At 37.6% G+C, this 23,514-nt stretch overlaps 5 protein-coding genes and 1 non-coding gene across 7 annotated transcripts; 3 read left to right on the top strand and 3 right to left on the bottom strand.

Moving 5' to 3' along the window:
* The first annotated feature begins 1,488 nt into the window (after positions 1–1,488).
* Positions 1,489–3,475, top strand: LOC18025016 (L-ascorbate oxidase homolog). Its single transcript, XM_006407165.2, has 3 exons — positions 1,489–1,833; positions 1,914–3,023; positions 3,154–3,475. Exons 1-3 carry the CDS (start codon positions 1,583–1,585, stop codon positions 3,455–3,457), a joined length of 1,665 nt encoding a protein of 554 aa, XP_006407228.1. The 5' UTR covers positions 1,489–1,582; the 3' UTR covers positions 3,458–3,475.
* A 692-nt stretch (positions 3,476–4,167) lies between these two features.
* On the bottom strand, positions 4,168–8,449 carry LOC18025017 (receptor-like protein kinase BRI1-like 3). The gene is made up of 2 exons (XM_006407166.2): positions 8,043–8,449; positions 4,168–7,936 (listed from the first exon to the last, which is right to left on the bottom strand). The coding sequence occupies exon 2, from the start codon at positions 7,774–7,776 to the stop codon at positions 4,276–4,278; it is 3,501 nt and encodes a 1,166-aa protein (XP_006407229.1). The 5' UTR covers positions 7,777–7,936; positions 8,043–8,449; the 3' UTR covers positions 4,168–4,275.
* Positions 8,450–12,002: 3,553 nt separating this feature from the next.
* LOC18025018 (WPP domain-interacting protein 3) lies at positions 12,003–14,238 on the top strand. Its single transcript, XM_006407167.2, has 3 exons — positions 12,003–12,219; positions 12,540–13,487; positions 13,583–14,238. The coding sequence occupies exons 2-3, from the start codon at positions 12,542–12,544 to the stop codon at positions 14,065–14,067; spliced, it is 1,431 nt and encodes a 476-aa protein (XP_006407230.1). The 5' UTR covers positions 12,003–12,219; positions 12,540–12,541; the 3' UTR covers positions 14,068–14,238.
* A 482-nt stretch (positions 14,239–14,720) lies between these two features.
* Positions 14,721–17,301, top strand: LOC18025019 (high mobility group B protein 10). 2 transcript variants are annotated; one of them, XM_006407168.2, is made up of 6 exons: positions 14,721–14,948; positions 15,671–15,749; positions 15,887–16,049; positions 16,143–16,190; positions 16,565–16,960; positions 17,038–17,301. In XM_006407168.2, exons 1-5 carry the CDS (start codon positions 14,767–14,769, stop codon positions 16,954–16,956), a joined length of 864 nt encoding a protein of 287 aa, XP_006407231.1. In that variant the 5' UTR covers positions 14,721–14,766; the 3' UTR covers positions 16,957–16,960; positions 17,038–17,301. The 2 variants fall into 2 exon arrangements, with proteins under 2 accessions (XP_006407231.1, XP_006407232.1); XM_006407169.2 differs by having other exon boundaries at positions 16,565–16,947.
* A 391-nt stretch (positions 17,302–17,692) lies between these two features.
* Positions 17,693–20,959, bottom strand: LOC18025020 (uncharacterized WD repeat-containing protein C2A9.03). Its single transcript, XM_006407170.2, has 10 exons — positions 20,733–20,959; positions 20,019–20,188; positions 19,748–19,915; positions 19,572–19,658; positions 19,298–19,432; positions 19,094–19,204; positions 18,907–18,998; positions 18,713–18,818; positions 18,449–18,535; positions 17,693–18,354 (listed from the first exon to the last, which is right to left on the bottom strand). The coding sequence occupies exons 2-10, from the start codon at positions 20,160–20,162 to the stop codon at positions 17,941–17,943; spliced, it is 1,344 nt and encodes a 447-aa protein (XP_006407233.1). The 5' UTR covers positions 20,163–20,188; positions 20,733–20,959; the 3' UTR covers positions 17,693–17,940.
* A 2,057-nt stretch (positions 20,960–23,016) lies between these two features.
* On the bottom strand, positions 23,017–23,088 carry TRNAD-GUC. Its single transcript has one exon. It is a non-coding gene; the product is annotated as a tRNA-Asp (tRNA).
* Positions 23,089–23,514: the final 426 nt, after the last annotated feature.

The following is a 23,514-nucleotide window of genomic DNA, read 5'->3' on the forward strand; positions in this document are numbered from 1 at the left end:
CTGATGTTCCTAATGTGAGATTTATTCCTAGGATTTGAGTAGAGTGGTTTTTCAACCACAATCTGATCTCCTGTTTTCTTGATGCCCCACATGTCTATGACTCGAATGCACTAATTCGCCAATGAAAGTAGCAACTAAGACCTTTTGCTGCGCTATAAGCTAGTAATTGGTTAATACATATTAGACAGAAAAAAAGAAAAAGTGAATAGCTGTTGTTTCAGGTGACAGAATATTCTAAAAGGGTTATGTTAAAGTGAATTGAGGAATGTAACACGCTGAAAGTTTTTGAAGATATAAATACAAGTTTTAGGAATTGTAATTGATTATTCATACATTCAATAAAGAAACCCTAAACCGGTATTTTCCTCAAATTTGCGATTTTTTTCTTTTAGTTATCATCTTCTTCTAGTTGATTCGAGTTAATTCACAACAATATCGTTACGCCATATCTAAAAGAATTATATGCGGCATACATTGTTTTTGGAACAATAGCATACTTTATCATTTTAGAAGTCTGTTTTCCAGTTAGAAGTGTAAGAATTTTCTTCTTTGAGAAAAACGATTGAGATAAAATATGGAAGAAAAGTGTGAGAGTTAGTCAAGGGCAAAGAAAGCTCAAATTGGATATGAAGTAAAATGCAATCGAGATCCTTTTTCTCGATGAAGAAAGATAGTTTTTTTTTTATATAGAAAATACATATACGAAACTAGTACATCAGGCAGAGGAGATGATCATCTGGCTGGATGGTTACAAGACATTCGAGTGCTATCACCTACGTTTGTTGTCGTTTTTGCCAACTAGCTCAGACAGATAGGACTTTGATTAGTAAATGAGTAGCTGGCTGGAGGGATTTTTTTGTCTCAAACTACAAAAAAGTTCTTAGTACTAGGTAGTTTGAACACATTACCTAGCTAATGTTGAATACCTTAGTGGCCGGTGGTTTTACCCATTGATTATTTGGGTTTTGTAGGACTCGGTCTCAGAACCCTTAATTGGTTCAAAGAACCAGATGTTAAGCAAGCAATGACACTAAATTTACATCTAAGCTTAACAGGAGTCGGCTAAGTCAAACTATACATGGTGCTAAATGATATTCAAGCTTTAATGATTATGTTTGTACTTAATCGAAAAGCAAGTAAAATTGATTTTCTATACACTTTGTTAAATAAGATCATAATATAAGTTTTGTAAATCACATGACTAATAGATTTCATCTCTCATAATTCAAAATAGCAAAATTTAAAATACATTGAAACCAAAAAAAAAAGCAAAAAAAAAATAGAAAAAGAAACTAAGAGAAAGAAAAAAACACCAAAAATAGGGAGAGGTTAAACTTCGGTGTTCCCAAATAAGGACGAAAGGAATAGCGAAAAGGGAGGAGACCCCAAAGAAGAAGAGAAAAACAAGGAAAAACATTCGTCTAAAAAACCCCTATAAAATGCCTTGAACCATTTCCACAACTCGAAATTCAAACCCCAAAAGCATATTTCAAAATAACAATAAACAATTAACACCCCACCAAAACGCATAAAAAAAGAAAAATCCAAAACTGTTAATCGGAACCAAAAATTGTTTATTGTTATGCGAGGGGTTAAACTATTGGCCGCGTGCCTCTACCTGGCCGCAGCCGCAACCGTGGTGGTCCAAGCCGAAGACCCTTACTTCCACCACGTGTGGAACGTTACCTACGGAACCGTCTCTCCTCTCGGCGTTCCACAACAAGTCATTCTAATCAACGGCCAATTCCCTGGTCCCAACATTAACTCAACCTCCAACAACAACATTATCATCAATGTCTTCAACAATCTCGACGAACCCTTCCTCCTCACTTGGTAATAACCATTCATTAATCTCACCAACATGTATCAATTTCTCAAGTAATAACCATTAATTATGTTTTTGGTAATATTAGGAATGGGATCCAGCACAGGAAGAACTGTTGGCAAGATGGGACACCAGGAACAATGTGTCCAATCATGCCAGGCACAAACTACACTTACCATTTCCAGCCAAAGGATCAGATCGGAAGCTATTTCTACTACCCTAGTACTGCACTGCACCGTTCCGCTGGTGGATTCGGTGGTCTCCGTGTGAACAGCCGTCTTCTCATCCCGGTCCCTTACGCTGATCCGGAAGATGACTACACTGTCCTCATCGGTGACTGGTACACCAAGAGCCACACTCAGTTGAAGAAATTCCTTGACGGTGGTCGCACTCTTGGTCGTCCAGACGGTATTCTCATCAACGGAAAAGCCGGCAAAGGCGATGGATCCGACGCACCTCTCTTCACCTTGAAACCTGGAAAGACTTACAGGGTTAGGATTTGTAACGTAGGTCTCAAGACATCTCTCAACTTTAGGATTCAGAACCACAAGATGAAGCTCGTTGAAATGGAAGGATCGCATGTTCTTCAGAACGATTACGACTCTCTCGACGTTCACGTTGGTCAGTGCTACGGAACCATCGTTACCGCTAATCAAGAACCTAAAGATTACTACATGGTTGCATCCTCTAGGTTCTTGAAGTCGGTTATTACAACAACCGGGCTTCTCCGCTACGAGGGAGGCAAAGGACCCGCCTCTTCTCAGCTCCCGGCTGGTCCAGTTGGCTGGGCTTGGTCGTTGAACCAGTTCCGATCTTTCAGGTGGAACTTGACTGCTAGTGCGGCCAGGCCTAACCCTCAGGGATCTTACCACTATGGAAAGATCAACATCTCACGCACCATCGTTCTCAAGAATACTCAGGGCAAGGTCGATGGCAAGCTCAGGTACGCATTGAACGGTGTCTCCCACATTGACCCCGAAACCCCTCTAAAGCTCGCCGAGTACTTTGGTATTGCCGACAAGGTCTTTAAATACGATTCCATCACCGATAACCCAACCCCGGAACAGATCAAGACCATCAAGATTGAGCCAAACGTTCTTAACATTACTCACCGCACCTTCATCGAGGTGGTGTTTGAGAACCATGAGAAGAGCGTTCAGTCTTGGCACTTGGACGGTTACTCCTTCTTTGCCGTCGCGTAAGTGAAGCAAACAAAACACTCAACTGTTTACACCAATTTCTTTCATAACAAGTAACCAATCCTATTTCTTGCGTTATAAGTAACTCTACGTTTTAATCTAATTTTCAAATTTTCTCTGTTTTCATAGTGTCGAGCCAGGGACTTGGACCCCAGAGAAGAGAAAGAACTACAATCTCCTGGACGCAGTGAGTAGACACACAGTCCAAGTCTACCCAAAGTGTTGGGCAGCAATCTTGCTCACATTCGATAACTGTGGAATGTGGAACATTCGGTCTGAGAACACTGAGAGACGTTACTTAGGACAGCAGCTTTACGCGAGTGTTTTGTCGCCTGAGAAATCATTGAGAGATGAATACAACATGCCTGAGACAAGCCTCCAATGTGGTCTCGTCAAGGGCACACCGAAACCTAACCCTTACGCTGGTGCCTAAGTTAACCTTTTACAAATACAATACTTTAAAAAAATGCAACAAAAGAGTTTGGATTCTTCGGTTGATTTGATCGATGAGAGGCATTTGCACAACGTTTACCCAACGGATTTATTTTCTTGTTTTTTTTTTGGGTCTTTTTTTTTAATCACTTTTTATTTTATCATATTGATTTTTAAAAGTATATGGTTTATTCGTATATACATGAAATTGAAATGTATGTATGTCTATCCCTTAAGTAAATTTTTTTTCTTCTTCTTTTGAAAAGACGCATTGTTCTTCACTTTTTTGTAACGCGTATGTAATGTATCCAAAATCTTCGATGAAATAAGCAGAGAGATCTTACTTGTCTGATATAAAGTGTTCTATGAAAATTCACCATTTTCCGATGGGTAGCTAGTATTTTCCCATACGTAGTTACGTGGACAAAGGTAGAAAAACTTTTCAAACTGTATTATGTCGATTGTGGAGTGAATAAACATGGCTCAAACAGTTAAAACTAAGGTAAGATTAATTTCTTAGTAAAATGGACCAAAGGTACCAAAATTTTACAACGAAGTATTTTTCTATAGTCTAAAACCGTGTATGGTAAGTAACAAACAAGCAAAAAAAAAAAAAAAAAAACCTTGACAAGAAACAGAAGTGCTAAGTGCTAAACTCTTAAATGTCGTCGTCTGCGTTTTTTTTTTTTTCCTTTTTCCACATACAGACTGTAGTTGTTGTACTTTTATATACACTGAGTCACCGACAACAAAATTGGGAAGAAAAATACAAATTTTCAACCTTCACAATTTCCCTGGAATGGGCAATCTCTCATCTTATTAAGGTTCTTTATCTCGTGCTTCTTCTACCAAAGGTGTTTCCTTGAGAGAAAACTCATCGAGACTATCGTTCTCTGTATCTACCTGAACAAGCTCTTTGAACATTGCCATTACTTGAATCATAGTTGGCCTTTTGAACGGTCGATCGTCCAGACACTGAAAGGCGATTTTCAAGTAATGAAATAGTTCAACATCGCCAGATTTCTCTGTTATCAAGTCCGGATCAAGAATCTCAGCTCCTCTCTTCTCCCTGTAGAGCTGTTTAGCCCATCCCACGAGGTTGTTGTCTTCACCAAACTCCTCTGGATCAATCGGTTTCTTGCCTGAGAGAAGCTCGAGAAGTATAACGCCGTAGCTATACACATCTCCTTTGGTGGTGCACCGGAAACTCTGGTAATACTCTGGTGGAACATAACCGGGAGTACCCGCGAGCGTGCTCACGCTCAAATGCGTGTCCAGAGCGCTCACCAGCCTTGCCATACCGAAATCCGAGACACGAGCTACGAAATCTTGGTCTAGAAGAACGTTGCTTGACTTCATGTCTCTGTGGATAATGTGAGGAATGCAGCTATGGTGCAGGAATGCTAGCCCACGCGCAGCTCCTGTTGCAATCTTCTTCCTCGCAGTCCAATCGAGAAAGATTCCGCCTTTCTTGGTCTTCTCGTGTAGAACTGTCTCTAAGCTTCCATGTTTCATGTACTCGTAGACAAGAAGTCTCTCTTCACCGACCTTGCAATAGCCCAAAAGAGGAACGAGGTTTCTATGTTTGATCTTTCCAACCGTCTCCATCTCAGCCATGAACTCTCTGTCGCCTTGTCCCGTCACTTGAATCAGCTTCTTGATTGCTACAACAGACCCGTCCGCGAGTTGAGCCTTGTAAACATCTCCAAACCCGCCTGATCCGATCATACTATCAGCACTAAACCCATTCGTGGCTTCTAAAAGGTGTGCAAAAGTGAGTTTTCGCAGCGGCTTCTCAAACGTCGCAACGTTGATGCTTAACGGTTCAGGAACGCTAGAGAGCTTCCAGCTGCTGCTGCCAGAGGTCGGAAGGCTCTCAATGTACTTCTCTCTCTGCTTTTCCTTCTTCTGAACCTTCCTTAGTCGGTAAAGCGCCATAGTAAGCATAACAATACACATGAACGAAAATACAATCCCAGTGATCATCCCAGTGCCAATGCTCTGCTTCTTAGGGTGAGCATGTGAGCCCGTGGGCCGAGAACCAGAGCTGCAAGGCGGGAGAGGAACCCCGCAGAGGCCAGAGTTGTTTGCGTATCTTGTGACAGGAAACGTCGTAAGTTGGCCACCAAATGGTATTGTTCCGGTAAGATTGTTGTTAGAGACGTCTAAGTCGCTGAGGAAAGAGAGGCCTCCAAGTGAGCCAGGCAAGAATCCTTGGAGATCGTTGTGAGATAGATCAAGAACTCCGATTGCTTTTAATCCTCCAAAGCTATCCGGTATGGTTCCGGTTAACAGGTTATGTCCCAGATTCAAGACCTGAAGGTAGTTCATTTCACCGTAGCTAGGAGGAATAGAACCTGAAACTGCGTTGTATGAGAGGTCCAAGTAGATGATGCTCCCATTACCAGAGAATGTGTACATCGTCATGCCAGAGTATATCCGAGTGGCCGGACACGAATGAAACCTCGGAAAATGCTCTAAACGCTCTGCACGAATCCCTTCGAACTCAACTAAACCGCCTGCACCTCTGCAATCAGTTCCACCTTCATTCCTCACGAACGCAAACTGTTTACCAGACACGCTTCCAGGCATTACAAGACCGGTCTGGCTAGCAAGCTCAGCTGGGAGATTCCCAGTTAGATTGTTACTATTGAGATCAAGCCAGATAAGGCTCTTGCAGTTCCCGAGCTCAGGCGGGACATTCCCGGTTAAAGAATTGTTCCCGAGTTGCAGAATCGCTAGCTTTTCGAGGTTTCCAATTCCTACAGGGATTTTCCCGGTAAGCAGGTTACTAGAAAGGGAGATCCAAAGCATGTTGGTGCATTTCGAGATTGATTCTGGGATAGAACCGGTTAAGAGGTTGTTGTTTAGGATCAGCGTTTCCAAGTTTCCTCCGTCAACACAAACGCCGTCCGGGATTCCACCGGTGAGATTGTTCGCCCACATAACTAAGTCGGAGAGATTAGGCAATGTCCATATCTCTTTTGGAATCGGACCAATGAGAGCATTGAAGCTGAGATCTATAGTCTTCAAGCTCTTGCATTTACCAAGCTCAACAGGAACAGTCCCGGAGAGGTAATTGTTGGCGAGAAGCAACTTCTCCAGAACCGGCGAGCTTTGTAGAGAGCAGAAACCGGATGGTACTTTTCCGGTGAACTCGTTTGAGCTCAGATCAAGAACTCGTAGATTAGTACAGTTTGTGAGCGAGATCGGAACAGAGCCTGAAATGTTGTTGTATGGCAAGTAAAGATAAGTGATTCTAGGGAGTTTACTCACGACGGTGCTTAAGAAATCGCCGGAGAGCTTGTTGTTTCCCAAGTTTAGGTTTTGTAATGAGCCACAGGAGGTGAATGATTGGGGTAGCTCACCGGTGAGACTGTTGCCGGAGAGATCGAGGACCTCTAGTGTTCGGCAGAGCAGAGAAAGCTCCGGCGGAATCTCTCCGGAGAAAAGATTGTGTGCGAGAGAGAGCTGTTTCAGGTTCTGGAAATTTCCCCAATATCCTTCGCCGGAGATTTTCCCGGCGAGACTGTTCCGAGAGAGGTTTAGCGTCTCGAGGAGCTTACAGTTTGTCAGACTAATTGGGAATCTATCGCCGGAGACGTTGTTCTTTGATAGACTAAATACGGTGAGGTTACCGCAGAGCCCGAAACTGAGACGGGAGAAGTCGCCGGAGAAATTATTGTGAGATAGATCAAGGTATTTAAGAGACGCCGGAAAACCCGAGATGAAAGTCTCCGGAATCTCATCTGAAAAGAGATTATACGAGAGATCGACGGTGGTGATTCTCTTGTTACTCGTCGACGGAGAAGAATTCAATTTCCCGGCAAGCTTGTTGCTTGAGAAATTGACAGAGACCAGGCTCAAACAGCTAGAGAAAACGTAATCCACCATCGAAGAATCCGAAATCGAGTTTGAAGATAAGTCTAAAACCTCAAGTGAACAATCGGAAGAAGATACAGAGGAGTCTCCCGACGAGAAGGAGTTTCCTTGCAGATGGAGATACCGGAGATGCGACAACGCCGTGAGATTACTGAGGTTTAAAGTGCCGATAAGGCCACCGTTTCGTAGATCCAGAGCAATGACTCGACCATCGTTAGAGCAAGAGACGCCTCGCCAAGAACATGGGTCACGACGACCCGACCCGTATTTCCAGTTACCCAGAATGTTGTTAGGATCCGACTTAAGGGAGATTTGCTTGAACGCCGTTAACAGAGCAGAATCGCTCTGGTCTTCGCTGAGTAGCCGTCTGCCACGAGCGTCCACCATTAGAAACAAGACGAGCAAGCAGAGGATCACGAACCACCGTTGTTGCTTCATATTATCGGCACACCAAGTGTTCGATCAAATTCCTACCGGAATCATCAGCGTAAAGACTGGAATTTCAAGCTCAAAGGATCTTCTTTTCGTCTACTTGGGAATCATTATTGGACATGGCGAGAAAACCCTATACTCCATAACTACCGATTCCTCCGAAACACTGAAATCCAAAGAGAAATTAAGATTAATCCTTTGAATAACAGTAGAGAAGCAATGGTTAATTGTGAAAAAAATCAAGTCTTGTCAGAGAAGAAGAAGAGACATACAAGATACATGTGCGATTGGGAAGAAACAAAAAGCGGAATCAAAGGCTGAAAGATACGGAAAAAGAGAGAGGTCAAGTACAGAGAGACAGAGACAAAGAGAGTTTCTTCTAGTGAGGAAGACAACGGAAATGGTCTTTGACAGACTTGTCTCCCCCAAGTACGATGTTGCAGAGATGGTCGGATTCGAAAGAAAAAGAAGAAAAAAAAAAGAGAGTTGAATTCAACCCACAAAAAAAAAAAGCTGGTTTAAGATTCCACAGCTTTTACATACAAAAGGAAGCGTGTTTAGTACGACCACTACAAAGAAAAACGAATTTTCCCGTAAAGAAAAACAAGAGATTTTCAGGTTGCTTTATTTATTTGCTTGGTTAAAATGAGAAGCTGAGAAATTATCTGGTTACTTAGTCGCATCTTAGAGAGAATTGACGAAGAGGAAGATGAAGAAAAGGAGGATGAAGTCTTGTCCCTTTTTTCTCCTCTTTGCTGGAAAAAATTGTAAAAGCGAAAGAGAAGAAAATGGGCAAAGAGGGTAAAATGGGGAGAAAAAGCTAAAGAAGACAAAACTATAAGAGACTAATCCTACGTGAAAAGAGGATGCATAATCATTATTTTAAAGACTATTTTTTTCTAATTATTAATCCCACCACCTAATAGGTTTCCTGCAATTAAATTAATCTCACAAATATCTAGCAATAGATCAAACCCAACGTCATTAAAATTTGATTTTGGAGAGCAATTTTCTATATTTTTTTTTAACAAACAATTTTTAAAATGTTAGGAAGAATATTTGTAACAAATCTAACCAAGGTCTTGTTTTGTGGGGACTAGATTTGTTGCGTTTCATGTTCTGATCCTGTTAATGTCAACGATATCTCCAAACTCAATACCATTTGTGCAACATGTACATTAGAATTGGTTCGATGTATGTGATCATTCTTTTTACATATCATTTATAATTAAAAAAATGGATTCATTGGATCTTAATTTCTGTAAAATCCTCGATGCGCCATATATTGCATACAAGATTCAACCTCAGGTACATAAAAACATCAACATATCCAAGTTCGAATCCTACAAATTATTGCAAACTATATAATATTATAGTTAATTATTTTGAGTTTCAATAGAAAACCCTAGTGTTTCTCTAATTTACACATTGTATAATTATTTTCTATTGATAATATACAATATTAATACTAGGGTCTTTCAAATCAACCCTTAATATTCGGCTCTTTTAATGTTTGACGTACGAAATAAAATCTTTTTCTTTTTCAAGTTAGATAATCGGATGAGTTACTCCACACGAATGTCTCTCGGTTTCCGTATATTAGGCTCGTAATATTATTAAACAAATAGAAATCCAATGTATATAAAATACAAGCAACAATAATTTAATAATAATTATATTTTCAAAAAAAAATATTAATATATAATAATAATAATGTAATGATAATTAGAGACCTAATTCCCCACCACCATTCTCGTATTTTCCTACGCGTGTGTGTAATTTTCTAACCCTACACGCACGAAGCACTAGCTTCGTGAATTAAAAACAAATATGGTTCTTGTCTATGGCCCTCGTAACTTCTTATATCAGATTTACGGCCCGAAAATTGTTTGTATTTTTGGATTTACCCGTAACATTTAATACAAGATGTATATATTGGTAAAAGACCGCATCCATAAATTGAATTGTTTTAACTTCTGCTAGGTGACAAACTTTAACAAATTTTGCTGTTTACATCTATCTAAAGTTGAATTCAATATCAGATAACTGCATAAAATTTAAGTAATTCCAACGATTAACATGATTGTTTCCTAAAATGTTGACCAAATATGAGTGTAACAGACGTGACCGCAACTTCTTTTCGGTAGGTACGAGATTAAGCTAGAATAATCAAGTTATTATGAGCTGGACCTGTTGTAACTTAAAATTATCCTTGTTCTTTTTTTTTTGTCCTCAACAAATTCGGAGTTTAATAAAACTACGTACCTACTACTATTCGTACATGAAAATTATATATTTAAGTTCAAAGATTAAGTTTTTAAAGGCCCTTAGTTAAACAAGAATAAAATGGGATGTTGTTTATATAATGCATCGTGCTTGCGCTACACGTGCATTTTAATGAACTTAGAATTATATTAGTGATCAAGCAAAAACTTATCTAGTCCATTCTGTTCCTAACTTCTACCTAAACACATTTAGGTTAGTTAGTAACTTAGTATAGCTAAACGCATTGATGAGAAAAATAAGAGAAACCTAGCTGAACATATAAAGGTTGCGAAATTCGTACGCTGTAATTGTTAATTGATTTAACAGGCATTTTAATTCAAATTATATAGGTCGTAAAATCCGTGACAATAACACGTACTATATTAGCAATAAATTATAAGGAAGAGACAAAAATGATCTCGAAGTTAGAATTATAGAAGATAGAAAATAGAAAATGAGTACTAAAAAAATAAATTCTTTGGTGTGTAGGGCGGCTTTACAAATTTGGTAGATGTTAATAGGTTCCAATAAAATAAAATATAGTGAGGCCCAAGAAGTTAGATTATTAAATAACAGGGTTAATAATAAAAAGTATAAAAAGCGAGGGGATTTATGTAATACATAAGCGTGGGCTCGGGGGCGGGGCCGGCCATAGGGGTTGCATTTTTGTCAGTTTTTCCGGCCGCACGAGTGCAAATCTTGTGACCTCCAAAGATTTTCTCGTGTCCATTTATTAGATATTTCATTTGACATAAATCTTCTTTTTAGCGTAATTGACATTGAACTTTTATAGCATTGTTTGAATTTAGTCCAATATAGACGAAAACATTTGTGGAAAAGAAAAAAAAATATAAATATGAAAGGGGTCTCTCGAAGAAAGACGAATAGATGATATGATTTGAAAATCTTACACGTCACTTTCATGCATTAATAATGAACATGATATTTTGTTCCTTAATAGTAAACTTTCTTCCAAAATAGCGGAATCATCGCATTCAAATCAGCCTAATTTCTAGTCCAACTATCCCATTTCCACGTAAATGTATATCTATTTTTTTTTCGAAGATAACTTTGTTCAATTTCTTTTTTTTTTTTTAGTCACATCTCTCTTTCATTTACGACTAAATTTATTAGTACTTGCTTTGCTTGTTTAACTACATTAAATTAGAAACCGAAAAATGACTATATTAAATTAGAAGCTTTCTTGGATCAAATAGTTTGATCACATGTTCATTAATGTTTTTACATTATAAGGTATAAATTTCGATATGCATATTAATGGATGGATATTTTCATGAGATCTGCAGCAAGTAGAGATGTTTGTTGTGATCTCATATGTTAAAGATAAAGTTGTTCATTTTGAACATGGTGCTGATATATAGAATTGTATATATGTCATAGATCCTAGTAAGAGAATGAAATATTTTAAATGATATGTAGAAGTCAGTAGAACTTCAAATTGTTGGAGAGTGTGATACAGTTTGGGCATGCATTGTGGTCTTCTTTTCTCATGGACCTCAACAAAACTGATGATTCCTCACGAAGCTTTGTCAATCATCATTCCAGAAAGGTCATATATCTCCTGCCTTAACAAAAAACCAAAAAAAAAAAAAAAATGCATTCTTATTTTTCCAGATATGCCTATGAATGGCTTGTTTCAGTCTATCATGGTAATGTTGCAAAACTTGGATATAGTTTATAACTTTTCTCTACATCTCCCTAATTTTTCAGGAAAAGCAAATTACTCAACGGGCCTAATAAAGGTTAGTTTTCATTGATCTTAAGGGCCCAACATATTGGGCTCATATATATTTTCTTACTACAATTCCGACATGTTGTTGACATATAATGCCAGATCGGACGGCCAGCTGTGCGCACTGGGTTTATGTCATATGGACCCCATGTGTGTTTTGCACCATCATCATTATTTTTTGGGTCTCTTTCTAATGTCTTTTTTTTTTTTTTTTGTCTTCGTCCTTTAATTAATTCCGAATAGAAGGCAGAAAAAGGATCGTTGATGCGATGCAGCAGCTTCCGGTAATAATTTATATTAGTCATCATCCTCAATAATGTCGGCGGATTTCTCCGTCGCTTGACCATTCTTGCTCAAAACTCTTTAGCTCTTTTAAAGTTTTTTCCTCACTCCTCTGTAACTCGGGTTCAATGAGTGGTCTATTGCATAAGGTACGCTTCTCGCTTTATCCCAATTGGATTCGATTCGCTTCTCTCTATTTCTTATTTTTGTTTTCCAGGAATCTTGGGGAAAATGGATAGATGATTGTTAAATTGTGGAATTGAGTTTTGTTCATCGTAATTCGTTTGAAATATCATCTCACTGTACATATAGTTCCTTTTTTTTTTTCTTTTTGAAGTGAACTGAATTTAGTACTTAAGAAGCTTAATCAATCTTGAAAATTTTCAGATTTGTCTCTAATTTTACTGTTTATCGTCAAAAAAGTTTGTTTTAATCTTAACGGGATGGTTTGTTGGATATATGGATCTAGGCATGAATCACTCAGTCCCTGAATCTGTGGAAAACAACGGTAACTCAGTTCCTGCTGATTATCCTGAGGTTATGAATCACAGATCGCCTGAAAATGCAGAATCGATGGAAAACGTGAGTGTAGTAGTGCCCAATGATGATGATGATGATGATCATGAGGAGGGTACTGGATCACCTCAACAATCGAACAAGGTTGATGGATTAAGGGTTGAATCTCCGGGTGGATCAGTGCATTCGACGAGAAAAGGTTTCGGATTGAAGAAATGGAGAAGGATCAAAAGAGATGGTCCCGTCAAGGAAGAAGCTTCACCTGTTGATGAAGGTGGTAAATTGCTGAAGCGTGGTTTGACTGGTTTGGTGAATCCGCCTTGTAAACATGTAGACTTGTCTTCAGTTGAAGCTAGGCAGAGTAGTGAAGGCTCTGTTGGATCTGTGAATATGGTCCATCATCATCATCATCATCATCATCATCATCATCCTAGTATAGCCAACGGGTTTAGTCTCGATCCAGGTTTTATGTTTACTGTTGGCCAAGCTTTTGAGAAGAGTGAAGAGCATAGTGGTAATCCCAAAAATGCAAAGAATGTAGGAGGTGGCCAAGGGAAGATGTGGAGAGATACCATCACGAATCCGAGTGAAGAACTAGTGAAAAACGACAAGGAAAGGCGTTGTTCCAGCATGGATTCCGACTTGAGAAGTAGTGATTTTGTGTTTTCTAGTGGCTCAGTTTCTGTTTCCAACCACGGAGAGAAAGATGAGAGACTGATGATGAATCATGTTGGGGAATATAGCAAAGAAGGTCAGGTTTTGGAGCAAGTCCAAACATATAGCAGAAGCAAAAACGGGGAAAAGGAAGAAGAAGGAGATGAGAGTAAGAAAAGCAACCACAAGGATCAAATTGCAGATTCTATCAGAAATCTTGCAGCTCTGCAGGAAGCTCTTTGGAAAGGTTTGCAAACAAATCATAATTGTCAGTGTTCATGTTCTAAAGCCCTCGTGTTATATGATATTACTAAACTAACTAGGCGATTGAAACATGTTCAGAGGTTCAAAGTTTCCAGGAGCTTGGTAAGGAATCAATACCACTACATTCGAACATCGAGGAATTGAGTTCATTGAACTCAACATCCTCAGGATCACATGCATTAATCTTAAAGAAGAAGGTAAAACATCTCGAACACAAACTAGAGGAAGCAAGGACCATTCTCGAGGCAAAGGAAGCCAGGATCCAAGAACTTGAAAACTCAAAGATTGAATCTGAACTCGAGGGCATTTTCCAGAGAAAGATCGAAGCTGAAATCGAGCATTTGATGATCAGAAGATCTCTGGATTTATCACTACAAGTACTCAAACAACCGAAGAAGTTACATTCTTTGACAGAAGATGCTGAACCCAAACGTGGAAACATGTTAGGCAAAACATGCAAGTTCAGTTTCTATTTCTTGACACAGTTGATCTTGCTCGTCTCCATACTTCGGTTTCTCGTTCTCCAATTCTCTCCTCCTTCACGATTAGTTATACCAACTTGAAAAATCCGTAGATCGTTGTTCATGTTGTGTTAACATACATTTTTTGTTTTCTTCAGATTTTCCTTTATTGTTGTAATAATAAATCTTTCTCAAGGATTCTTTCTTTTTTTTTATCTACAGAAAACTTGCGATTCTGATAAAATAAGTTAAGAAATGAATGTGAATGAGATTACTGCATTTTCTCACTCTCATATATCTTGAGATACACGCCTTGTATATAGCGTAAAAGCCCGTATTATATTTGCGTTCGACGAAGAGATCGTACATGGTTTCGACTTTCGACCGAGTTATCGAGAAAATAAGAGACGATGATAAGCTAATTTTTTTTTTGTTAAAAACGGTCTCTCAAAAAATTTTCCCGGAAACATGTATAATGGGCCTTGGATTAGAAAAGCCCATTAACCGAGTAAGAGGCTTTTGGGAACTCACGTGGAGCCCGTTAATGGTTATCCTTATACATTCTACCCTAATGGAAGTAATTAGCCTAAAAAGGAAGTAAAAAATTTGTTTCTAGTTATAAAAAATGAAAGAAGACCAGGTGTGGTTATAAATAAATTATTTCCCCAGACAGATATCATTAACTTTTGTGTGAATTCCGTTCGCTTAATCCTTTTTTTTCTTTAATATTAAGAAAAAGGATTAATCTAAAAATCTCCAATACGGTCGTCTCTTACCTTTACCAAGACGGCCAAAAGAAAGATGTCGACCGATATTTCACCGTACTTGCAAACTCACGTGGAGCCCGTTAATGGTTATCCTTCGGACAACAAGAGCTGCGACGGTTCCTCTGGTACGGCCAAATACGATGATCTTGTCCGTAGCTCCGTCCTCTTCTGGGAAAAGCTCAGAGCTTTGCCTGGCTTTTCCAGCAAAACTTTGAAGTAAGATTTTTTTTTTTTTGTTCTTTTCTCGTATTAGTTTTTCTTGGGTTTATGAGACTGTTTGTTTCGTTGGGTTTATGAGTCTGTTTCGTTGGGTTTAAGATTGTAGAAGAAAAAATTAACCTTCTCGGTTTCGTTTATGGAATTTTATATCCGTGCCGATGAAATTTAATGGTTTTGTTTAATGTTCAGCACTGATTGTAGAATTTATTAGAGATACATGCAATTTTTGTTGGTATTTCGTTCTAAGATTCGTTAGGGTTGTGGATTCAAGGATTGATGTGTTGATATTTTGTCTGGTTAGATTAAACAAAAGCATTAGATTTTGTGCTCAGTGAAATGTTGAATGTTCTAATAAGGGTTTAATGGAATCCGGACTGGTGCAGTTAAAAACACATCCTTTATGACGACTCTTCGTATGTCTCTGTGATTCGTGAATGCAGGAATTGCGTTATGTCATGTGTATCGCCTGTTTAATTTGGGTTTTTCGTCTTCTTTACCTGTTTATATGTATTTTGGAAACTATCTTGTTCATTAGGAAACTAAAAAAGCAAATTGGATTTGGTACTTACTAATCTCGATATTGTAGTTAAAATCTGTGAACAAGTTTAGGGTTTCATGTGTTGTTTTGTCTATTGTTTCCCATTGATAAAATTTTTAAAGGAATATTCTTCGTGTTTCTTCTCTCAAATTTGATGAAAACATTTTATGTTTCTGTAAAGGGTTCCTACAGTGGGAGGAAACACTCTGGATCTGCATCGGCTTTTCATCGAGGTTACTTCTCGAGGTGGAATTGAAAGGGTATGAGTTAATGCTGCTATATATCTAATTATTACCTAGTGTGTGGTAGTCTAGTTTGGAGATTAACAAAAAAAAATCCTGTTTGGAGATTGTTTGTTCCATTGAGTATTGAAATCTATATATTTTTGTGACCCTAGGTGATTAAGGATCGAAAATGGAAAGAAGTGATCGGTGCATTCAATTTTCCGACAACAATAACAAGTGCATCATTTGTCTTAAGGAAGTATTATCTCAAGTTTCTTTATGAAATGGAACATGTGTATTACCTTCAGAAACCAGTTTCTTCAATCCAATCAACAGGTCTATTTCAACACTAAATTCTTGTCTTTTTTTTTGTTCGTTGCTTACTCCTTAACATGCTGAGGAGAAGCCAATTTTCTCTTGATTTCCCAGATGAAGCAATGAAGAGCCTTGTCAGCGTCTCACCAAACCCCGAGGAAGGTATTAGAAAATTTTCTCTGACTTTGTGTCTTTATTTTTCTTCCCTCCATAAATCCTTATTCATGCATCAGCTTGTAAAATGTTGTATTTAATAGCCCATTGGATAGAGTTTATAACAGCTTCTCTATAGATAAGTCATGTCTACTTGTCTTTACATTCGACACTCAGGTTCATTACTTTTCTCAAGGGTTAAAAATTCCTGAGTTAGCTTGTCACAAATGTAGCTCAGTAACCAAGCTATCTCTGCTTCATTCCTTTTAGGTTGTATTGTCTTTTAACACATTTTTGGTGAATTAAATTCGCAAATAATCATTGCTTATCCGCATAAATGTTTTAAGATTACCGTATAGATTTTCACCTTATGGAACTTGCAGGCATTGATGAACCGCAAATTGGGTGTCCGGTTCACGGATTCATTGATGGGAAGTTCGATAATGGATATCTTGTGACGATGAAAATGGGTTCTGAAGAGCTGAAAGGAGTGCTTTACCACATTCCTCAAACACCAAGTCCGTCCCAGCAAACCATGGAAACACCTTCAGCCATAGTACCATCATCACAACGCAGGCCTAAGAAGAGATCAAAATTGGCTGAAGTTGATTCTCTGAAACCCAAATGCCACAGGAGTGGCTACAACTTCTTCTTCGCGGAGCAGCACGCTAGGCTTAAGCATGAGAACCATGGACTAGAACAAACCAAATCCATCACCAGGAAAATAGGAAACATGTGGAGAGATCTTCCCGAATCTGAGAAACAGGTAACTTAATCAGGTAACTTAATCATGATCAAATCATATCCATATTTGTATTAAGTCTGTGTTTGATTTCAGTTTGACATATTTTTACAGGTTTATCAAGACCAAGGAAGTAAGGATGTGGAGAGATACAGAATTGAGATGTTGGAATATAAATCTTTACATGAGTCAGGAGCTGCAGCTTCAGCAGCAGCCACAGCGGCTCAGTAGTGTTTTTCCCTGATTGTTGTCTTCTCTGTTTGTAACCTTCGTCTTTCTTTCTCTAGAGAAGTTTTTAATGTTATGTGTTTGAATAGTTGCAGAACTTGCCATGTTTATGGTTTTAGGGCTAGTGAAGAGGTTACTTGCTGCGGATTAGTATCTTTCTTGTTGTTTTGTTGTTAAGTGCCATTTTGTAGCGTTACCGGCATAGCCATATATCCAGACCAAGACCTATTACCGAAAAGCTTAAGGTTTGGCTAAGATTTTGACTGGACATCAACACAAGACTGGTTCATCCGTAAGAAAATCTTTTTAACTGTTAAAAATCATCTAAAAACTACTAAGTCCTGAGAATTGAACGAGATTTTTACTGTGAGAGCAAATTTTGGAATCTTCTTCCCATGTGAAAAGATGTGAAAAGATTAAGTAGTAGAATGCAGCAAATTCACGTCAATTGAGTTTCTCCAAGCGAGCGATAGCTCCATGCTGAGGCTGATCACGACCGATTTCACGACGGCAGAGGAAGATAATCAGTATTAACAATTAATTATTTTAAATAAGTCAGTTATTTAAACAGAAAAGTTAACTTATATTTCTACAGCAAACTTACCACATAAATCTACATTTTAAACCACAACTGCAAGAAAGTTACATCATATTACAACATCCCAGGGCAACTCAACGTCTTCAAAATTACATGTCATAAATCTATTGCGTTGCTTCTGTCTTGTTCACCGGTTTGCAGTATAAGCGCTCTTTTATTCTTCGGACTTTGGACGGCTCTATTCTTCTTGCTTAAAGAAACGAATCAAGGTAGGAATAGTCCCTGCGCCGATGATACTCAAGGAGGCTACCATAAGTGCGATCCCATACCCCAATGAAGAGCGCCTCTGTGTCAGGGCTGAATGATATTCCAGAGATCTCCCCAAAGAAGTCTATTTCTTGCTCTCTTTCATACCCGTTTGAGACGTCATAGACATGGACAAAGTCAGCAGGTTCAGCCATCGCCATGTATTTCCCATCGGATGTGTAGCGGAGTGACCGGATTGCTCCAAGGTTACCCTTCAAGACAGCAACAGATTGAGATAGGTTACGGATGTCCCAGACACGGCAGGTCTTGTCCTGGTTTCCAGTTGAGAAAGTGATTCCGTCAGGATGCCACGCCGAGGCAAAGGAATAGTCCAAATGTCCTGATAGTGTTTCCAGCGTCTGTAGAGAAAAAATTCCAAAAGCAACATGCGTGGTGACCAACCATTTCAGACTAATTTACACACTTTGTGTCCAGGGTCGCGCAAAGATGTACCTTTCCAGTGTTCGGGTCTACTATAAGGCCCTCCGGATTATCCCCAACAATAGCCAGTAATTTGCCATTAGGACTCAAAGATGCATGCTGTACCAGGAAACAGAAAACAAAAGAACACCATTTTTGTTAGATGATTCGAAGCACATGTACATTTACCAACTGGATTTGGTAAACTGCAGAAACGGAGTTATAAAATCCTAATTGAAACTCAAATTGTTTGCCTCAAATGTAAAAGCAAAACCATGAAAGAAGCAAGGACTTTACATTCACTGGCCAAGGAAAACGAAAATGCTTAACAAGCTGGTATCTCTCCATGTCAAAATCTCTAACTCCACAGTCATTATTCGAGGCAGTAAAATGAAGGGCACCACTGTAAACAGAAGACAAAATCTAAGTTAGAAGCAGTGGCTTTAACAAATTTATGTGCACTCTTCAGCAAAAGAAAGACGAGCAAAAACCTGGGTTTGTTGTAGATCTCAATAGCATTGGTAATGGCATTATCATCATAAGTCGTACGAGAGCAAAAGCTGACGCCAGGTCTATCAAGATGCTGAACAAATGTGTAAAGTGGAAACAGATGAAGCTCGTCAATGAGAATGCACGTCTTTAGTGTGACTAATCCGTAATCAATGAATCTAGACTTACCTTGCAAATAAGTTCTCCTTGAAATCCACCAGCGACTAGAAAGTCGTCTTTTACTGCAAGTGTACTCACTTGAGTCTGCGTAAATCCTTCCAGCAAACTTCCAGGGTGTTTCTAAATGCACCAAACAAGGAAAAAAAAACTCAGAATCACATAATAATAATATAAAGTTATAAATTAGAACTTTACATTCTGGGAAAAACTAACCTCTGATGGTGCAACATGACCGCGAACATTGAGAACTTCCTTCTTTCCGGACGTTAGAGAAGAGTAATGTGTTAGCAGGAAATTTGACATAAGATATACGTCGTGCTTGGAAGTTGCCCACACCAAATTCCTCAACTATAGAAACCCATAAATATTCTTGATCAGAAGGAATTCTTTTGGAGTATATAAATGTTATGTCCTCAACCGTGTCAAACACAATATATAAATCGAATCACAAAAGGAAACGAACTCTCAAGATAAATTAAAAGGAAACCTGGAAATGAAGTATAGTAGATTTAATAGATCTTGAGTTCCGCCAAAAGTCATAGAAATGTCCCCCTTTCTGTGTGACCTTGCAAACCTGAATTCATACAAAAACAATGATACAATAAGTAGCTGTGCTAACCTAAACACTAGCAAAAATGGAAGATCACGGAATAAAATTCTTACCTTTTCCGATAATTCCCCAGAATTAGGGACATTTTCATAATTCTTATACTGTTCTAATCTAGTTTGTCTGTATTTCTCTCTGGAAATACTTAGCCTGTCCCAAGGAATCCCCTGGATATCTTTACCTTTCCGAGCTTGGTCTGCCGAAGTATCAGCTATTTTGTTATTCTGAAACCATGGAAAAGGCCAAATTACAAAGGTATGAAATAAAGCAAGAAAAGAAATAGCCAACAAAACAGATAAGTCGTGAATCGTGATCAGGCATACTTACCGAGTAGTCAAATTCCTCAACATCGGAATCTGATGCACCTAGATCATCGCCGCGAAACTCCTCGTCCATATCATCTTCTACATCTTCCATCTCATCATCTACGTCTTCCATGTACTCAGCATCATCTCCTTGATAATTGGACATTTTTTTTAGAAGATAAATAACGGCACCTGCATATATAATAAACACATAACCATATTTATTAAAGAATCCACCATATCAAGTAACTCCACACTCCTACTCAAAAAAGAGATTTGAACATAGACTTTGCATATACATACGTAGAAGTGAGTGCACAATTTAGAACATAAAAACAGCAATAATAATTTAACAAACAAAAAACCATTAATTTAACATGCAGTCCCTAGGTTACCAAAGATCTGAAGCCTTGCTAGGCTAATCCAATTCAAAGAGTTATACACACGAGGATAAAACGCAAGTGTTAACCATCGTAATCTAGTTGCGACACACTTAAGAATTATTCAAATTCCACGACCCAATAGGGAAAATTGGGAAAAAGGAGGGAGAAAACCCAATCTGGAACAAATTAATTATTCCAGTTGATGCGCAAAGGCGAACCCTAACAATCACAACATCAAATTTTATACATACGTGAACGATTCAAACAAACATAAAAAAAAATAAAGCCAGTGATAGTGATAGGACTGAATGACATAAACATATATGAAATATACAGATCAAGGTGAGACAAACCCTGAGATTGGCAGGAATCAAAAGGAAAACGAATTGTCCGCTTTTTTTGTTTCGATCTAGAGATGAGAAATTTGAGCAACAAAATCCGGAAATATAGTGCTAATTACAATTTCCGGGTTATAAATCTTCAAGAGGTAGAGACCGGATCGGCCGCCAGAGAACAACCCAGAACGAAAACGGGAAGAGAGAGGAACAGCGAAAAAGGGACGGTCCGTTTTTTTTTTTCCTTTCCTACTAAGTTTAATTTTTTTTTTTGCTTTTCAATAAATTTGTTCCCTTATCGAATCTAGTCATGGTTCAGGGGAAATTGCACATTTTACACCTCAACTATTTGCAATTGGCATAAATAATCCTCGACTATCGTGATTGCAAAAAAATTCCTCAATTCAACGTTGACCACGCAAAATTAAAATTAAATATAGTCAATCGTTAATTGAGAAAACGGAAAACGTTACATTAAATCTCGCTAACTTTTTATGAGTCTAATTTCGCAGAGTTAATATAAAGTTGAGGAATTAATTTGCCAAATTAAAAGTTGAAGAATTAATCTGTAAAATTATAAAACTTGAGAAATTAAATGAACTGAAATTTAAAAGTATACACATAATTGTTAATGCTTATTCATAACAACGGTGAAAATTATTACGTAGCACTAAAAACTATTGAATGTGAAAAAATTATTAAATTGTTTGTTCATAACAATTTTAATAATTTTCTTTTAACATTAAAAACTATTAAATTTGAAAACAGAAAAAATCAAAACAATTATATAAAACTATATAAGAACTTAACCGATAAGTTTTTACAGTTACAAAAACTTTTTTTTTGTATTTGATGCTATTAATAAAGTAATCTTAGTTGAGTCTCTATTGTTCATGCATGAAAGCCTAAATTACTTGGATCTTACCATTGTATTTTTATAGATTTATATAGTCAGATTCGAGCTGTAGATTTATTTTAGATCAGTAATATTTAGACTATAAAATTATATGTAAAGTATTGGTTTATAATTATAAAACTCTGGTTGTAGTACATGAGTACCATCTAAGAGCTACAAAAAAAATTAGAAATATATACGTTTGTTAAATTAATTTCTAATATTCTTTTTATCTTTTTATGTTATCTAAATTTTATTCTTTTCTTTTGTATTAATTATTTTGAAAATAGAAACTGTTTTCAAAAAATAGAATTTACCTGTTTGTTACCACATGATTTTTTTTTTGCAAAATGCTACATTTTTTTTTCTCAACTTGAACTACCATTTTTAGTAGCTCAGAGCTATATATAGTTTATTTGATTTTTTTGCACATTCAATAGTTTTTAGTGCTATGTAATAATTTTCTTAACAGTTATGTGTATATTTTTAAATATTAGTTCATTTAATTCCTCAAGTTTTATAATTTTACAGATTAATTCCTCAATTTTTAATTTGGCAAATTAATTCCTCAACTTTATATTAACTCTGCAAAATTAGACTCATAAAAAATTAACGAGATTTAATGTAAGGTCTTCTGTTTTCTCAGTTAAGGATTGACTATATTAGTCTTAATTTTGCATAGTTAACATTGAGTTGAGGAATTTTTTTGCAATCACGATAGTTGGGGATTATTTATGTCGATTGCAAGTAGATGAGGAATAAAATGTACAATTTCCCCATGGTTCAGGCTAATTAACCATATCTATAATTCTATACTACATTTAGCTATTATTATAAGTTATTACAAGATTGGCTTTGAGACATTATTACACTTTCACCCTTTGCTTAGTTTTGGCTCTAAAGTCCATTTTTGTTTAATATGAGGGCTAGTTCGTCTTTCCTGTAGAGATTTTGGTCTTACTTGTTTAACATTATCTTCGAAATCCACGTGTTAATTGTCCCATCTAAAATCCGATATTTACACTCAGAAGACTCACAAATTCCATGTAAAATCAATCTACTAGTACAACGTAACTTATGTATGCAATTACGACAATCAAAATCAGCGTGCAATAAGGCTATTTTTGCAATCTTTAGTAATTTCGGATCAATTACTTATGTATGCAATTGCAATCTTAAGTAATTTCGTGGTATGAAGATATTAAAGCCCTTTTTTTCAAGGGTCAACTAAAAAAAAAGGATATTAAAGCTCCAAAAAGAGAAATGCAATATTTTTTTACTCGTTGGGCGCGTTGCTTCATTGTTCATGTATTTCGGCTTATTGGCATGGGTCATATAAATGGGCTTTGAGGATTGTTTGAGGCACAAAAACAGCCCACGCGAAAATGAAAGAAAAAACAAAAAATGCGCCGTTGCCGGGGATCGAACCCGGGTCACCCGCGTGACAGGCGGGAATACTTACCACTATACTACAACGACACTGTTGTTTGTTCACTCAAAATGTAATATAGATACCAAACTATAAATTAACCTCCAGCTAGCGTATCAACTGGAATCAATATCATGCAACCACGATAGGGCGCCCAAAACCAGATGCAGCTGTCTGTGAGTTTACGTTACATGATCCTGTGAATATTTTGAAGCTTTCGAGAAGGTCTCTAAAGTTAAAAACTGCAATGTGAATGTCCTCAATCGTCATCATATGATATATGCGTTTGTGTAAATTGATAGATTATGTTTATTCGATGAACAATACCTGCATACATATCCACCTGTTGACAAAACTAATGTCCACCTATGCTCCGCAGCACGCTCGGAACAAATCCAGAATTTATTGGCCGTAATTACTTGTGGACAGTAAAAGGTTCGATCTGTAAGAAGCTAAATTGTTTGGATTCGTAATAG

Source organism: Eutrema salsugineum, unplaced genomic scaffold (genome assembly GCF_000478725.1).
Source record: "Eutrema salsugineum unplaced genomic scaffold, Eutsalg1_0 scaffold_13, whole genome shotgun sequence".
Taxonomy (NCBI): domain Eukaryota; kingdom Viridiplantae; phylum Streptophyta; class Magnoliopsida; order Brassicales; family Brassicaceae; genus Eutrema; species Eutrema salsugineum.

Coding starts and splice junctions, on each gene's coding strand:
- LOC18025016 (XM_006407165.2), top strand. CDS start 1,583: ATGCGAGGGGTTAAACTATTGGCCGCGTGCCTCTACCTGGCCGCAGCC. Junction 1,834..1,913: donor GAACCCTTCCTCCTCACTTG/GTAATAACCATT, acceptor TGGTAATATTAG/GAATGGGATCCAGCACAGGA. Junction 3,024..3,153: donor TACTCCTTCTTTGCCGTCGC/GTAAGTGAAGCA, acceptor CTGTTTTCATAG/TGTCGAGCCAGGGACTTGGA.
- LOC18025017 (XM_006407166.2), bottom strand. CDS start 7,776: ATGAAGCAACAACGGTGGTTCGTGATCCTCTGCTTGCTCGTCTTGTTT.
- LOC18025018 (XM_006407167.2), top strand. CDS start 12,542: ATGAATCACTCAGTCCCTGAATCTGTGGAAAACAACGGTAACTCAGTT. Junction 13,488..13,582: donor GCAGGAAGCTCTTTGGAAAG/GTTTGCAAACAA, acceptor AAACATGTTCAG/AGGTTCAAAGTTTCCAGGAG.
- LOC18025019 (XM_006407169.2), top strand. CDS start 14,767: ATGTCGACCGATATTTCACCGTACTTGCAAACTCACGTGGAGCCCGTT. Junction 14,949..15,670: donor TTTTCCAGCAAAACTTTGAA/GTAAGATTTTTT, acceptor GTTTCTGTAAAG/GGTTCCTACAGTGGGAGGAA. Junction 16,948..17,037: donor TTCCCGAATCTGAGAAACAG/GTAACTTAATCA, acceptor ATATTTTTACAG/GTTTATCAAGACCAAGGAAG.
- LOC18025020 (XM_006407170.2), bottom strand. CDS start 20,162: ATGTCCAATTATCAAGGAGATGATGCTGAGTACATGGAAGACGTAGAT. Junction 19,659..19,747: donor CTGGGGAATTATCGGAAAAG/GTAAGAATTTTA, acceptor GTATGAATTCAG/GTTTGCAAGGTCACACAGAA. Junction 18,355..18,448: donor TAGACCCGAACACTGGAAAG/GTACATCTTTGC, acceptor TTTTCTCTACAG/ACGCTGGAAACACTATCAGG.